Source organism: Strix uralensis, chromosome 7, assembly GCF_047716275.1.
Source record: "Strix uralensis isolate ZFMK-TIS-50842 chromosome 7, bStrUra1, whole genome shotgun sequence".
In the NCBI taxonomy this organism is placed as follows: Eukaryota; Metazoa; Chordata; class Aves; order Strigiformes; family Strigidae; genus Strix; species Strix uralensis.
Window position 1 is genome coordinate 28550320 of NC_133978.1, and position 17300 is coordinate 28567619.

Genomic DNA, 17300 nt, shown 5'->3' on the forward strand with positions numbered 1-17300 from the left:
CCCAAAATCACACTTATTTAATGCCAGGACACCCACAGCGCAGCAGCCGCCTCAGAACCGCTCCTCCAGACTCATGCCACCCCCGCTGCCATAAAGCGCTTCTGGCAGCGTCGCAAAACGAAGCCGCGAGTGCCTAGATAGGCAGCGGCAGCAGCGCCCGTCCTTTGCCCTGACTGTCGTAAGAGCGGCCGCGCCTAGCGGTGGCCGCCCGCTACCGGCGAATGGAGGGCGATGCAAGATGGCGGCACTACCTGAGGAGCCGGCGGAGGTGGTGGTAAAGCCGGACCCTGATGCGGGGACGCCACCGCAGCCCCCTGCGGCTCCTCCAGCCGCCGCCGCCGCTCCCGCCGCTCCCCCGGCTGCGGCGGCGGAGGGGGAGGCAGTGGGGAGTGGTGGGGAGGCGGTGCCCCCTAAGCCTGCGGCACCGGGCCCGGCCGCCTCCCCGGCGGCGCTGGACCGGCAGACGCTCGTGGCCGTGCTGCAGTTCCTGCGGCGCAGCAACCTCCGCGAGTCTGAGGAGATCCTGCGCCGCGAAGCCCGCCTGCTCGGCGATGACCTGGGTGCCGCTGCCCTCAGCCCCGCCGGCGCCGGGCTTCTGGGAGCCCCGGGCAGCGATACGGACTCCACCGGCGGCGAGGCGCTGCTCAGCCGGGTCACCGCCGCTGCCGCCATCGCGATAGGAGGCAGCGTCGCTACTGTCGCGTCTTCCAGCCCCGGGGTGGCGGCGGTCGCCGCCGTGCCGCCGGGGAAAGGTGGGGCCTGCTCGGGGACTGCGGGGTCGCCGCCCGGGGCGGGTGGCCGCCCCCTCCCGGCGAGACCCCTGGGGACTGGGGCCTCTCGCAGCCCTGGGGGCTTTCCGTGCTGCTGGGGCACAAGGGCCGATGTCAGGTCGTGCCTCCCTTGGGGTGGCCCTCGCTGGGGCAGTAGGTGAGAGTCTACCCTGGCCTTCTCAGGGGACCCCTGGGTGTGTCATTCCCTCCTACAACTCAGGAAGAGATCAGGATCTCCTGGGGGTGCCCCCTCCCTCTCCTCCCCTGGATCAAGGGACCAAGTATCCGTCGTATTTGCAGGGAGCACTGTCAAAGGGAGAGGTGCTTCCCCTTGTCGACTGACAGCATGCAGGAGGCTGAAGGCTTCCTTTATAGTTGGAGATGATGGTTCAAGATGTGGCCACAGGGATGAGAATGGAGGCCTGATGTACAGGCTGCATGTTGAAGAAGATGAAGAGCCATAGGATACTTGTAGAGGAGGCTTTTTACATTTCTGAATCGAGTTGCTGGGTACTTGAGATGTCCTTTGAATAATTTGAGTCTTAAGTATTTTTAATTGTGGGGCAGCTTTGCAGAATACTATTGTGCAATTTTAGGAACTGATATGTCTGTATTCCAGTGAATGTATAGTGTAAAGTCAGCTTGTTCCTGCTATCACCTGGTACGATTGTTTTTATATAGAAGACAAAACAATGAAAATATTTAATGACTGCTATGTAGAACAGAGTTCTCAAGTGTTAGCAAGTGACAAAAAGTCACTGCCCTGTAATGGTTGTGTAGTGGTCTTGGTGAATTGTTCACTTGATGAACTTAGTTTGCTTGTTTGCTAGAAGCAAAATAATTATAGTGGATATATCTTACAGGCTTCGAAAGATTCTACTCCTTATTTGAGGGTTCTAGCCTTAGCAGTAAAGATAACTTTGGTGATGTTAGTGGCTTCTTCCTTTACATTTACAATCCTAGCTGAATTAGGCACTATGTTAAATAGGTAACTGTTGGTGGGGAAAGCGCAAAAAATGGCTGAAGGTGCTGGGAGAATTGGCTGCTGGACTGATTGGAGAGGATGTGCTACCCTCCTCTCACTTGTTGTTTAAACTTAGTGCTGAATAAGCACAAGACTTACCGGTGGAGTTGTTAGCCACTGTATATTTGCCAGCTCTTTCAGGCTGTCTTACAAGCTCTTCTCTTGTTATTTGCTAATGTTTTTGCAGTTGGAGGCGGCGTTGTTGTGGAAGATCAGCCAGATGTAAGTGCAGTATTGTCTGCCTACAATCAACAGGGGGACCCGACGCTGTACGAGGAATACTACAGTGGATTAAAACACTTCATTGAGTGTTCCCTGGACTGTCATAGAGCGGAATTGTCTCAGCTGTTTTATCCTCTCTTTGTGCACATGTACTTGGAATTGGTCTACAATCAACATGAGAGCGAAGCAAAGTCTTTTTTTGAAAGGTAATTTATTTTCATTTGTGCATTTGCATTAGTTTGTGTTTGCTACCTTGATTCAATCTGTAAGCTATAGTAGCATAGGTTTTTATATATATATATGTATTATTTTTCTTCTCTAACGTTGAAGAGATTTGGCATCTGAAGTAATGGTGCCATGGATTACAGTAACTGTTCTTAAATCGTTTTCCAGTCTCCCATGCTAGAAAGATGTGCTTTTGAACTATCCATGGGCAGATTTTGAACAATGTTTATGGTGAGCTGATGGGCTCCTTACTGCAAAGGTATCAATGAAGAGATGCTGCTTCTTTAGGAAAAAGACTGTGGGGTCATTTTTTAGCACTGGAAAATTACTCTCAGATGCCGAAGTGGTGTATGCTCTAAGTATTTGCTAATGTCATAGCATGTATATTCAAATTCTTCAAATTAAAGGAATTAATTTATGCCTATTCTATAATTTTCTGTCCTCAAACTATGTTTTACTTCTTTATCATTTGAGCAGAAAATTAAATTTAATTTGTTTTCTGGATTCAGACCAGTTATGAAATATTTCAGTCCAAAAGGATAACTTTGTCTCCTTCCAATATGATCAGCAAAAATGGTTCCTGGTTAAAATGTTCCCTGCCACAACTGTTTCATAGCATGGTTTGAGTAAAAATAGAAAATTCTAGACATATGTTAGCTATTACATAATGCAAGTGGAGAGTGAGAAACATACACTGTGAAATGTGCATATTCGCATAATGAATCAGATATAAATTCATCCAAGTAGTCTTGCATAATAAAAAATGCCCTGTACTTTATGATACCACAAAATAAGGTTTCACTTCTGTAAATAAACATGTTAGTGAAACTATTTACTTCAGGCGAGAACCCTTTGGGTGTATGAAATTCTGTGAGGTTCCATTTGTGTGTTCGCTTCACCTTGTTTTTTAACTGTTGACTGCTCTTACTGTATGCAGTAAGTCACTGGTGTGTCTTCCCCAGGGTGAAATTTGTTTCAGGAGAAAAATAATTCCATATGTAGTCAGTAGCTTCCAAAAGGTCCTTGCATAGTTGTTTCCTGTTAAAGTAATGTAAATAAGTGTGCACTTAGGAAATAATGTTTCTGTAATAAATCTTTTATCATATCTTAAATGGTTTCAATAGATTTCATGGGGATCAGGAGTGCTACTACCAGGATGACCTGCGTGTATTATCTAGCTTAACCAAAAAAGAACATATGAAAGGTAACGAGACCATGCTGGATTTCCGAACAAGCAAGTTTGTGCTGCGTATTTCCCGTGACTCTTACCAGCTCTTAAAGAGGCATCTTCAGGAAAAGCAGAACAATCAGATCTGGAACATTGTTCAGGAACATCTTTACATTGATATCTTTGATGGAATGCCTCGCAGTAAACAACAGATAGATGCTATGGTTGGAAGCTTGGCTGGGGAGGCAAAACGAGAGGCCAATAAAGCAAAGGTAGGGGAAAAAGGTTGTTGCACTTTTATAATTCTCCCTAGTTTTTCAGGGAGATACCTCTGGTATAGGCTGACAATTGTCACCTGAGATCTTAAAAGACATCATGAACAGAACAAAGGAAGAGAACTGTACAAATAGTTGTTGGCAGGAGTAGAGAGATCAAGATGTGTCGCTGTCTGGTAGAAGAAACTGTTGAACCTCTTTGAGAGACAACCTTGTATTCAGCCCACAGAACAAAACTTAAACTAACCCATTAATTACTCTGTGGTTTTAAAGTGGACACCTGACTTTGGCTTCCTCTTTTGTACAACAGATGTAATTCTTACCTACTGCTAGTTATTACTGCAAGGGCTGTTTGTGTAGATCTTGACAGTGTAGTACCACAGTGCTCTACAGATAAATTAAGTAAGCTGTAGGGATTCTGCTTTAAGGAAGTGCTGAGAGAGGATGCAAGAACTTACAGTTGTCCAGATCAGTTGCTGGGTAAACCAGCAGAACATGTAGTACATTTGTTACGGGCTAACCAGTAATGCATGCAGTAATATTAAACACAGTTTTAAAGGGGCAGCTCTATTGCTTGGACTATTATGTTGAAAAGTTCCCATTAAAAAAATTACTTGTCAGTAAGAACAGCGATTACTGTTTTGTCTGACGTGTGTTTTACTGGTTTGCAGGTTTTCTTTGGCTTATTGAAAGAACCAGAGTTTGATGTGCCTTTGGATGATGAAGATGAAGAAGGAGAAAATGAGGAAGGAAAGCCAAAGAAGAAGAAACCTAAAAAAGATAGTGTAGGGTCAAAAAGTAAAAAACAAGACCCTAATGCTCCTCCCCAAAACAGGTATCAAGGGAACAATGTGTAGAGAAGTCTTGTTAAATCCAGTCTTGTCATGTCAAATCTGCATCGCTGTTCACATGACATTTTTAGCGTTTTGGCCATTTCAGCTGTACACAGCTTTAGCCGTAAGACTTCTAAGGGAGGTAGTGGAAAGCTTAGCATATAACCTTTTGTCTTTGCCCTTCAAGTCAATCTAGCTTTCCTTTGATAAAATTTTACTCAGTTACTTAGTAATCTTTTCAGGTTATACTCAATTATTTATCTTGTTCCACTGCCTGTCTGAAATTCTTAAAGCTACTGGCTCTTTTTCTCATCAGTTAATCTTCTACATAGTCTTCCATTTTTTCTAATTCTCATTTCATGTTTGAATATTGAGGTATAGGGTTGCATGCGAAGGTTTCACTTTCTTCGTTTAGATTAGAAATATGGAAGGTGCTTTTAGTTCGTAAAAATGCGTGCTTCTTGTAGAATTCCTCTGCCTGAACTGAAAGACTCTGACAAGCTGGATAAAGTAATGAATATGAAGGAAGCTGCAAGGCGTGTGCGTCTTGGTCCAGAGTGCCTGCCCTCCATCTGTTTCTACACGTTCCTTAATGCTTACCAGGTTGGTAAAAGAAGAGTTTGGGTAATATGGAAAAGGGAATCAAAGTTATAAACATCACTCTTAATAAAGAAAGAAGACTTAACAGCATTGGCAATGGTTATTGGAGTATTTGGAGTAAACATTGCAGAGTTTACGTTCCCAAATGTTCAAAATTCTCTTTAAAGACTCCTTAAACTATGTAATTTCCATGTTCCTTGGTTTTGCTCTGATTTTTCCATAATGCCTTCTTTTGCTTTTCCTGTGGGGCCCTAACTGTATTCTACAGAATATGGTAGATGTTTTGCACGAAAATACTGAAGAACAGTACTGTTTTGTCACTATTGACTGTGCTTCATCCATGTAGCTTTATTTTTAATGGTGCAAGAATTTGTGTGTTTATGTCTATCCTAGAATAATTCCCTCTTATTTGTGTAAATAAGTCGAATTAATTTTCTTATTAGTACTTAGGATTTTGTAATATTTGAAATGCATCATGAAAGATAAAAACGATACTAATGGATATTTTATGTATAGGGTCTGACTGCAGTGGATATTACAGATGACTCTAGCATGATTGTAGGAGGCTTTGCTGACTCTACTGTCAGAGTGTGGTCTGTGACTCCGAAAAAGCTACGTAGTGTGAAAACAGCAGCAGGTAATTAAGACAATAACACTTAACATGAGCATGAATAACTTGTGACACCTGGGTTTTGCATGAACAAAGATGTCTGTGGCAGGAGAATTGTTTTCAGCAGTCATATGCTTTCATTTTGAAGAAAAAATATGTGCACAGATGTATGATCCCATCTTCTATACTACCATTAGAAACATCTTTAAAGGGATGAGAAATTTAGCTGTGTACACCTGCTGTGAGGTGGTCAGTGCATGGAGCTTGGAGCTAGCCATGACTAGTGAGGAACTAGCCATCTTGCTTCTTAACTTGCTGGTGGCTGCCAGGTGTAGTAGACAGTTGGGTTTAGGTGATCTAGGGGAGAGACTAGAGATACCCTGGGGGAAATTATAGGAGGGAACTCTGACAAGGGTGGAGGAAAATGTCCTGTAGTTCAACACCTATGCAAATTAATGGAAACCAGGCTTCTTTGATTCTGCTGTTTATGTAACGATGTGTTGCGGTTGAAGCTGGATACCACGCAAGTGTTTCTTAATCTTGATATATAACTGAGATGTGGTCATGATGTTCAGCAAACAGTAGCCTACAGACTAAAAGTTATTTTTAAGTTGTGCATAGTGGGCAGCTGTCAAAACATGTCTGCAAAGCATGTTTGTGGCATATTAACTTCCTGGGAAAAGGTGCGAAAATTTGGCATCTCTGTCAAGAAGATGTGTTTGGAGACAAAACAATATATGTATGAAAAATAAGACGTCATGATTAATTTATTTTAGCTCAGTGAAGACTTAAGAAAGAGTGATTATTTATGTAAAGCATTATTTTCACCTTTTACAATGGTAAAAAATATTTTAACTGCCATTGTATATTTCAGACTTAATTCCCAGGTACTTTGTCACATTCACATTATACTTGCCTCTTTTAGAGATAATTATTATTTGTTTTCTTGTTCATGGCATTTATCTTTGAACTTCTGACAGTTATGATGATACATGAACTTTGAAATATTGCAGACCTCAGTCTCATCGACAAAGAATCAGACGATGTTTTGGAAAGGATCATGGATGAGAAAACAGCAAGTGAGTTGAAGATTTTATATGGTCACAGTGGACCTGTCTATGGCACCAGCTTCAGTCCCGATAGGTAAAATAAGTTTACAAGCTAACTAGTTTGCTTGGCTTGAGTTTTAGTTGTATGCTACTGAATGCAAACATGTTCTTAATGCAGCTTTTTCTGTAAGGTTAAAGCAATTCTTGTTTATACAGCTTACAAGAAACTGTGTGCGAGCGTAAGTGCAGTGTTGGGCACTGTCAGCTGTTACTGAAATCAACTGGAGCTGAGGATGCCAGCACCTTTTTTGAGGTTCAGGACTTAGATGACAAAATAGACCATCTTTTTTGCAAACTGTACTTTAAGTTGGGTTTTAACTAACTGGATTGTAGAGAGGAAAAATACTGCAGGATTGATTTCACTTATAGTATTGCAAAACATAAAACCAGGCCGAGTAGTGTATCATTGAACTTCTTCAAGTTTCTCATATTCTACTGAGACTTCATTTTCAAAATGTATGGAATAGTATCTTTAAAAGATTTAAAACTGTTAATTCATAATTAATTAACTCATAATTATATGAGAGTCTGGACAGTAGAATGGAGGTTTAAATGTCTAAAGTTTTGCTTTTGCATGTGTCTAGTCAGGAAACAACCATCATAGAAACACAGCTTAGAAGTAAACTTTGTATGGAACATGAATATAGAGTCTATAATTATGAATTGAGAATGTGAACATGATATGAATTCTCTATTAGGGAATCCTGAAATTTTGTTTAGAGTTATATTAAAAGATTATTTTTTTTTTCATAGCAGTTTACTAGCAATTTTTTCATATAACTGGAATTCCTGAATAAAGACCAGCTCTGTGGGGGTGGTGTTTGTTTGTTTGTTTTCCCCTCCCCTCAGTATTGCTGTGAGTGTCATCAGAATTAGTCATCAACATCCAATTGTCTCTCTTTTTTGCATAAGGGCCTAGGACTGGATTATGCTTGAATTGGTTGTTGTTGCTTACCCCACCAAAATGCTGATTTATATGTGACATGCTAAACAGATGCTGTTCAGTGGACAGTTTTTCTTACCATAGACATCTCACAGCGTTTATGCAATAAAACATATTATACAGTCTGTGTTAAGTTTGGTATGTAAAATGCTATACTTTCTCCTGTGACAGGAACTATCTGTTGTCCTGTTCTGAGGATGGCACTGTCAGATTGTGGAGTCTCCAAACATTCACGTGTTTGGTGGGATATAAAGGACACAACTATCCAGTATGGGATACACAATTCTCTCCTTATGGTTATTACTTTGTGTCAGGGGGACACGACAGAGTGGCTCGGTAAGAAACTGGATGGGTTTTTTACTTGCTTGCGTCAATTTGTGGTGGATTAACTTTGAAAGCAATTAGCTCATATACTCTAGTCTGCCCTATTACTGGAAATAAATTTTATTTCATGTCAGTTAACATACTGAAAAAATGTTTTAATATAGGGTTATTTTTCTATTCAACACACATCAGATTATCTCATGACTAAAGAGATGGTGTCCTCTTATGTGACCATCTGATTAGAAGTATTCTCTTCTGGTTGACAGAATATTCTTTATTTTTCCTTTCTGAAAAGTATACTTTTCCAAAACAGATCCTGTTAATTTAGTAAACTGACCAGAAAGAAACCACTGCATAATTATTTCTTTTTATTTCTTACTGTGCAACAGATCATAGAGTCATAGAATGGTTTGGCTTGGAAGGGACCTTTAAAGGTCATCTAGTCCAACCCCCCTGCCATGAGCAGGGACATCTTCAACTGAATCATGTTGCTCAGAGCCCGGTCCAGCCTGACCTTGAATGTTTGCAGAGCTGGGGCATCTATCACCTCTCTGGGAAACATGTTCCAGTGTTTCACCACCCTCATTGTAAAAGATTTCCTCTTTATATCTAGTCTAAATCTACCCATTTTTAGTTTAAAACCATTAACCCTGGTCCTATCACAACAGGCCCTGCTAAAATTCTGTCCCCATCTTATGAGCTTCCTTCAAGTAGTGGAAGGCTGCAATAAGGTCTCCATGGAGCCTTCTCCAGGCTGAACAACCCCAACTCCCTTAGCCTGTCCTCATAGGAGAGGTGTTCTATTTCTCTGATCATTTTTGTGGCCCTCCTCTGGACCTGCTCTAACAGGTACAGATACTGAACTTCATTAGCATTCTTTTTATTAATAAAGCTTTTCTTTTCAGTCTCTGGGCAACGGATCACTACCAGCCTTTACGGATATTTGCTGGCCACCTTGCTGATGTGACGTGTACCCGATTTCATCCAAACTCCAACTATATTGCCACAGGCTCAGCAGACAGGACTATACGGCTCTGGGATGTTTTGAATGGGAACTGTGTAAGAATATTCACTGGACATAAGGTAAAGGCATATCACTCACAGGGTGAAAGTGATTTCAATTTCTGTGATGTGATTCTGGAGTGTAGTGTTGAATATGGCTTGACTGGCTGAACGTGAGTAGATTTAACTGTCTTGTTTGGTCCCCCCCAAATGTCTGTTCTAGGGACCAATTCATTCACTGGCATTTTCTCCTAATGGACGATTCCTGGCTACTGGAGCAACAGATGGAAGAGTTCTGCTGTGGGATATTGGACATGGCTTGATGGTTGGCGAATTGAAAGGGCACACTGACACTATCTACGCGCTCAGATTCAGTAGAGATGGGGAGATTTTAGCATCAGGTAAAATTCACTGGAAACAGTGAAGTTTCCATTGTGCTCCATAAGTCTGAAGAGGAATGATGTAACTGATTCCTTAAATTGAGGAAGACTAAGGAGAATCACTTGTTTAGTGAAAGCAGCAACTTAAAACTGCTGGTACAAGCCAAGTACTTCACTGGACTGTGAAGCATGACCCCTCGCTCTTCCAGGAGCTGAAGGAAAGGTGTCACGCAATTAGATGATAGTGAAGGCTGGGATCTGGGTACGGTGCTGGGTGTGCAATCTGAAGTTAAAAGTAACTCTAGAGTGGACAAGAAGTGGCTGACTGGAGAGGTGCAGGATGCTGGAAAGGGAGTGGGACACGCAGCAGGACTAAAAAGAAGAGAGAGGAAGAGACGGAAAGGAAGATGAGTTATCCACACCCTTAGTATTTCTTCATGGTAGATTTTTGATACAGAAATGTGCGTGTAATATTAACAATCAGGTCTATGAGCAGCAGAACTTGTGAGCCTGCTTGTTTTTCCTGCCTGTGCACATGGATTCTCTGGTGCCTAATATAGCAGAGCTCCTTTGCCAGCTTTCCCTTCACAAAGGCACAAAGTTTTGTCTCTCCTTATTTAGTGAACTGCTTTCTTAAAATGTATAGCAATTTAATGAATTTGAAACTTGTTCCGTCAACTGGTTGAAATTAGCCAACAAGTTCAAGTTACTGACAGAAGAAATGATGAACAGACTGTAATTACATCAGAGTAATTTCCTTATGAAACCAGGCTAGGAATATTCTAGATTTATTTAGTAGCACATTCCTGCATGCAGTGCAGTGAGAATCCTTGGTGAGCCACTACTGCAGGAGTGAAAGCTAACAGACACGGTACAGGTTTGATCCAGCCTGCTTGGTGGTTACTTCAATTTATCTACCAACACTCTGGTGAAAGCACAGGCCACTGGGCCTACAAAATTCTGCCGTTCTCCTTGTATCAAACAAAGAAACTTTTATTTTGTGACTTAAAATCATAAACATTTCCTGAAATTGACATCTAGCCCACTGAGTGGTCCTGCTTTTCCAGTGCTAGGTGATACAATCCAAACGCAAGTGTTTTGAGAGAGTAGTTCTTTGTGCTTCATCCACACGGAGTTCAGGTTAGGGTACAGAAAGCTGAAATCCTGGTAAGTTTAATGTGTGCATTCAGTATGTTAGAGGCTTGTTAAAGTCTGTTTCCTTGCAGGATGAGGGCATAAGTCTACAGTTAAGAGCAAACCTGCTTTTTGATCTTAAATTTCTAACTTGCTCACCAGTAATTTTTCTATTAATAAAAGACTTCAAACTGTTGTTCTTTTGTTTTTTAGGTTCAATGGATAACACAGTTCGTCTGTGGGATGCTGTGAAGGCTTTTGAAGATTTAGAAACCGATGACTTTACTACAGCCACTGGACATATAAACTTGCCTGAAAACTCACAGGACTTGTTACTGGGTACATACATGACCAAATCAACCCCGGTTGTACACCTCCATTTCACACGCAGAAACTTGCTGCTGGCTGCAGGAGCATACAGTTCACAGTAAATGGGGAAGCGCTAGGACTGACTGTGCCAAGTCATTGCAGTAGTGACCTCAGGATGTGAGATGAGGAGGAATGTCTTGTACAGATGGATCCCACTAGTTGCAGGAAAACCAGAACTATGTAAACTAATGCAAGGAGTGGTTTTCAATTCCACTATTTCATATTTATCCACAGTTTGAAAATGCTGGAGATTGACAAGACATCATGGCTGTAAAAGAAGGAATTGTTCATGGTGCTTTTGATAAAAAAAAAAAAAAAAAAAGAAGAAAATGACTGTCTCCTCTCAGAGATGGTATTGAGCTCTGCTGAAACTTGTGGAAAGTTAACAGTCTTGGTATGTGTTCTCAAATGATTTTTTTTTTAAAGCACTTAATTTATGGTTAGCAAATGTTTAATCAATCTCAAACACAAGCAAAAACTGTTCCGTTTCAGAAAAGAAGAATGTAGTTTAATCCACTATAGCCTGAGCTGGGCAACAGGTATGGTGAGAGTATCACAGCAACAAACAGGGCATTGAAAGAGTTGGTCCTACAGGCAGAGGCTTGTGGGGAACTCTCGGGAAGTTACATGTCTGGGTTTTATGCATCCAAGTACTAAGTCCTGAAAAGATTTCAAACTCCTGTGTTTTTCTGAGGTATCGGAAACACAGATCTTGTTACTCTGTTTTCACAGGTAGCCAATGCTCTAAGTGTTACAAGCAACCAGAAGTGCAGTGTGAACTTTACTTTCATACTTTAGTGTATGGGGCGGGGAGGAGGGGAGGGGAGAGGATTGAGGCACAGCTGAAATACCCATTATTAAAAAAGCAGGCTTAAACCCTTTTATGTTGTATTAGATCTAAAAGAACTTTAAAAACCCTTCTGCGTAAGGTTTAGTATGTCAAAATGTAAAAGAAATTGAAACGTAGTGCAGAGTAAAAGGATTAATCAGTCCTAAGTGTATTATCAGTTTGCTTTTGAAAGGCCAGCTTGTCTGCTGAAGTGACAATTTCCACCCACAAAAACACTGTACCCCGGTAAGTCCTCCTCGACAACCAATAAAGCTCAGTGCTTTATTTCTAAGGAAGAGTAAAACATGGAAAACACTGGGAAGTGTAACTTCTTTCTGGGTCTTCAAACAGAAAACACCACCACCAAAGGACAGGCCAGTTTGGTGTGGTTTTGGCTTTGTTTTGGTTTTTTTTGTCCTTTTTTTTTTTTTAAAAAAAAAGTATCTTACAAGCTGTATACAGGGAACTCTGCTTTGTGTTCCTCATTACTTCCTAGTAAGGGCTTGGACACTTGAGCAATCTGCTGGCTCTCTAGTGAAAATAAAAATCAAGACTTTACATTTCTAAGGTAAAGTAAATGGAGAACTACCTCCCCTCTCATCCCTTCTCTGAATCTAACTCTTGGAATAAAGATATATTACAGGCATTATACATCAAAATAAAGAGTGGAAAATTCATTAGGAAGCTCACGTGGAAATTTTCTTTAAAGCAAAAGGTTAAAATTAAATTATTACGGGTTTTTTTGCATAATGGTACTTCAACAGAATTTCCTAGCTCTCAATATGACCAGTTGGATTTAAGTACAATTATGGTGAATCAAACAAGTTACCTAAAACAAAGCATGTAGACTTTTGACAGTTTAAAGAAAACACTGCCACATTCTGCCTTTGTATTTTGTACAGTTTTATACTTTTGATATTATAATAAATACTAAAACCACATAGTTTGTGTCTTATCTGTTACAACAAGGTATTTTCTTCCCATCATGGCTGCAATGGAAGCAAGAGCCGTGTTTGTAACTGTGAGTGTTCTGCTACGAGAAACAGTAATTCAGAAACAGTGATGTTGAGGACTACCATTTCATGTAAAACTTGTTCTAAGGGCAGGTGATGGTTCTAGGTAATTAGATCTATTTACACTGTTACAACAACAATTATTCATCTGGAAAGTTGTATACATCAACTCATAGGAGAGGAAAAGGACTGTATTTATTCAGACGGCCCAGCATGTACAAATGACTCTAAGAATACATGCACTAGAGTGAGTGAGCACAAAGACCCTGTAATTTCTCTCTTTTTTTTCCAGCAACCTTGCCTACCTCCCGCTGCCCTCAGTTTGAGAAGTACATTTGCATGCTTTAGCATCAGAAGTCCCATGTTCAACCCCTGCTGCTGGCACCCCTCCAAGAAGCAGGGTGCTGTATGATCACATCCACACAGTAGCACTAATGTGACATCTAAGGAAGGTGATGAGTTTTAATTGAGATACAGAAAGACACTGTGGAGGACATGATAGACAAGTTTCAGTGTTGGACAGGGAGAGGGGGCTGCATATATCTAATTGTGGTAGGAACATCTCATTTATTAAGAGATCATGTCCAAGAAAAATAAGCACTGTTTATGAACATGCAGAGTTATGAAAGCTTAATATCAGCAAAGTAAGCCATTTTCTTTCTGGCAGTTACCTCTGCAAGAGAGGCCAGTAACAGAAAAAGCTCAACTACCATAATTTGATCAATCTATTTTGGGAGGTTTTTCATCAAAACCAGATGGGTTCTACGCAAAATGCAAACAACAGGCAGAAGTTTAATCTGCATTGCAGTAATAGTAGTGAAGAAGTCACTGTTTCCATGTAAGCTACTGGTTCGGAATGCAAAAAAATGGGAGTAACTAGGTAACTGCAAACCACATGGAAGCGTGGAGATGCTCTGATCAGCTCTAAGCTCTGGGCCAGTATTATCGTCCTGCTACTGACGTATTTCCTAGGTTACTACCAGGTGCTCAGAACACTTTAGGATGTGTTATAACAGCAAAAGAATTTAGTTAAGATAGTAGTAACAGAAATCAGCTACTCCATCACTACTACAAATAACTATTTTTGACAGAGGGAAAAAAAAAGCACAGTGCCACATTTTATGCTTTTTTGCACCATTTCATATTTCCAAAAACCTGAAGTAATTACTTATATTTTATTAGCCACAACAGGTCATCAGCTTGCATTACACTGACACAGATTCGAGGTTCGGACATGCTGGCAACCTGCCGAGAGAGAAAAGAATCAAACATAGCAAGTCTTGCACAGCGGTACTAGTAACCAAGCATCCCCCTTCGCCAAGCCCAAACAATTTTAGGCATGAGCAGGCAAATTTCAGTACACCCAGGAAGAAATGACTGATGTCGCTTTAGCACACAACAATGGTGCTCAAGATTATTGTTTTCTACCCCTTTTTGCAGACTATGAGGACAGCCCACAGGTTTTTTCAAAATGCCATGTCAGTGGCAATTTTGTATTTGAAAGTGACTCTAGAATTTTGTAACACTTGGTTGTTGCTTTACAAGAACAAGCCCAATCACTTCCATACGGGCCTTGCATAATCAGGTGTAACTGCAATATATACAGTTCCACTGTATAGTGCTCCTTTGTTCAAAGTAAGGTTTTAACAGACTACATTAATCTCTGCTTGGAATTCCATAATACAACTAAGAAATAAGGCCTCAAGTACTACTTTATTATTATTTCAATAACCTACAAGGGAACAGTTACCTCTATTTTACAGGAAAAGGACAGACAAGAGGCACCTAATAGTTGTAGGCAAAGCTTGATGTACCTAGATGCAACATCCTTCCATTCCTCTTTCCTTGCTTACTCTTCCTCTCTGCATGCTGTCCCTAGTCCCATTTACCATGTCAGAAGAACAAAAAGAATACTGGTATCCCTATTTTCTGCATCCCCCTTTAACAACGTACTTCATTCAGAATGCCCCCAAACAAGCTGATGCAATAGCTTAGCTGAGGTTTAAAACAATAAATACAAAGGTCATGTGCCCGTCTTTCTCTCTCTTTCTCTCTCCAAATACATTATTAGCAACTTGTCCTTTGTCACTCTTTCTTCCCGGGCTAGCATTGGAACATTTTGGTCCCAGAAGAACACCAGCCACTTACCATTTACTTATCTGCCACAGCAGGAGTTTTCTTTTTAGGTCTAAGCTTGAAATACAAGATGAGCATTGCAATACTTGTGTACGTTGCTATTACATACTGAAAAACATAAAAGTTAAGTTTAGTTTCAGTCTAAAACCCAGAAAACACCATTATTCCAGACTACAAAACTTAATATACATAATACATACATTCCTCCTGCCTGTGATGGTATAGGAATTGAAGTATTTCTGAAATCCAGTGAACTGGTGTTGAGATCCCGAGTCATGGCCAGCCATGGCTGCTTGTCCTAACAAGCAATACAGGACAGTTAATGAATTTAAAGTCAGTTGGACAGGATCAGTAGAAAAGTCAAACTAATCTCTACACTGAACTTAGTAATTTCATTGCCAGCTATTAAATCTGCTTTCAGGACATTCAACAGACAGTGCATACACAAAAGGAGCAGGCACACTCAGAGCACTGTATGTGAAGGTACAAAACAGGTCACACAGGAACAGATAAGCAAATGTGGGGTTCTGAGGGGAAGAACATTTATGATTTTCAGAATTCATTCAACCAACTTTAAACATGGGGAAAAAAAAAAGTCAGGATAGTAAAAGGGAAAATTCCTGAAAGCACTTATAAAGAGACCCTCCAGTCCTGCCTACACAACCATCCAACACAGGCAAATTTCTACCAATTAATTGTTCAGAAATCTGCAATACCTAATAAAGATAAATCTTTACTAGTTCAGCTAAGAAACAGCTTCAATTACATACTCAAGAACCTGGTGACAAGATTCAGACTAGACCACTACTCAGTTTTGTGATTCAAAATGCCACAACTTTTACACAGTATTAAAGTATCATTAATAAGAATTGCCCTGCTCTTGGTTGCACATTGCTATTGCATCTTGCCCACCTTGGTATTCACAGATCTAGGTAAAAATATACTTTTTTTTCCCCCTTCTGTTATTTTTAAGGTAGATCAGTAAGTTACTTGAACTAGCTACAAAGCCTCAGAAGTGCTTTCTCAGAAACAACAAAAACACTGAGTACAGGAGGGCACACTTCTGAGTTTTGGCTGTGTCTGGACCAAAGTTTCAGATCTACTGTAAGATGTTCATTAACACTAAAGCCTGACATGGCTACAGTAGCATAATTGCATATTCACTGAATGGTTGAGGTTGGCTCTCTAGAGATTGCACAGTCCCCCCCAACCTGCTCAAAGCAGGGGCAGCTATAGCAGGTCACTCAGGAACACATCCAGTATGGCTTTTAATTTTAATATCTTCAGAGATGAAGACTCCAAAACTGCTCTGGGGAACCTGTTCCAGTGTTTGATCACCCTTGCAATAAAAGGGGTTTTCTTTTTAATGTTTAGAGATATATTTTTGTTATGTTTAAGGGGGTTTTATGTTTAGGACAAACATTTGTTGTTATCTTGTAACTCACCCCAAAAGAAGCACACATGCCATACAGCTACCTACCAAACCAGGCAGATGCTGTAGCCATGCAGGTGCTACATTCATTAACACAGCTCTTATGCAAACCAATCCAGTAATGTATCTCTGGTGTATAATCCAGTGTGACTGTGACTGAACTGACTATGTAATGGCTAAAAATCTTAATGAAACAAGCACGCCAAACATTTGCCGCACATGACTTGGAAAGCCAAAGTCAACTTTTCTTATGCCTGACCGATGCAAAAGCCAGGAGAAGGGTCACTGCGTCCTTCCGAGGACGGCTCAGAGCCCACGCATGACAATACAAGTCTTCTTTTTCGGAAGAGCCCGCTGCCCTTGCCAGGTGCGGCCCGCCCCGCCTGCTGCCCCAACACCGGGCGCCACCAGCTGCCGCACTCGTCCCAGCCCCACACAGAAGCCAGACCCATCTCTGAGGCGCAGACAGCCGCAACCCCGGGGCTCCCTCGCCTCAGCTCACGGCGAGCCGAGGGAAGGGACGCGGCGGCGCCTAGTACTCAGAGAGGAGCGACGCCGCGGCTGAAGGTCGCGGGCGCTCCAAGGGACAGCCGCGGCTCGGCGCCGCAGAGAGCCGCTCTCCCGCCCAGCAGTGCAGCCCTACAGGAGGAGGCGCGGGCCATGGTCTGCGGCCAGGGCGCGCACCCTCCCTCACGGGCACACAGGGGTACCTCAGCCGCCGCCGCCGTCCCACCGCCGCGCTCTGTCCTTCGCCAGCGCCCTCCCACAAAATGGTGGCCGCCGAGCGCCGCGCGCAGCCACCGCGGGCCGCGCGGATTGGCTGCACGGCCCAGAGAGCGGGTTCTCTCCGCCCCCTTCCTTCTGGTTGACTGAGAAGCGTGTTCGTCACTTCCGCTTGCCCC

At 41.9% G+C, this 17300-nt stretch overlaps 2 protein-coding genes across 2 annotated transcripts; one reads left to right on the forward strand and one right to left on the reverse strand.

Moving 5' to 3' along the window:
• The first annotated feature begins 214 nt into the window (after positions 1 to 214).
• Positions 215 to 11551, forward strand: TAF5 (TATA-box binding protein associated factor 5). Its single transcript, XM_074875203.1, has 11 exons — positions 215 to 752; positions 1982 to 2222; positions 3366 to 3681; positions 4356 to 4519; positions 4985 to 5120; positions 5634 to 5754; positions 6741 to 6870; positions 7951 to 8115; positions 9009 to 9186; positions 9329 to 9506; positions 10833 to 11551. The coding sequence occupies exons 1-11, from the start codon at positions 239 to 241 to the stop codon at positions 11048 to 11050; spliced, it is 2361 nt and encodes a 786-aa protein (XP_074731304.1). The 5' UTR covers positions 215 to 238; the 3' UTR covers positions 11051 to 11551.
• Positions 11552 to 13003: 1452 nt separating this feature from the next.
• ATP5MK (ATP synthase membrane subunit k) lies at positions 13004 to 17252 on the reverse strand. The gene is made up of 4 exons (XM_074875205.1): positions 17109 to 17252; positions 15167 to 15264; positions 14979 to 15074; positions 13004 to 14075 (listed from the first exon to the last, which is right to left on the reverse strand). Exons 2-3 carry the CDS (start codon positions 15251 to 15253, stop codon positions 14982 to 14984), a joined length of 180 nt encoding a protein of 59 aa, XP_074731306.1. The 5' UTR covers positions 15254 to 15264; positions 17109 to 17252; the 3' UTR covers positions 13004 to 14075; positions 14979 to 14981.
• Between the last annotated feature and the right edge of the window lie 48 nt (positions 17253 to 17300).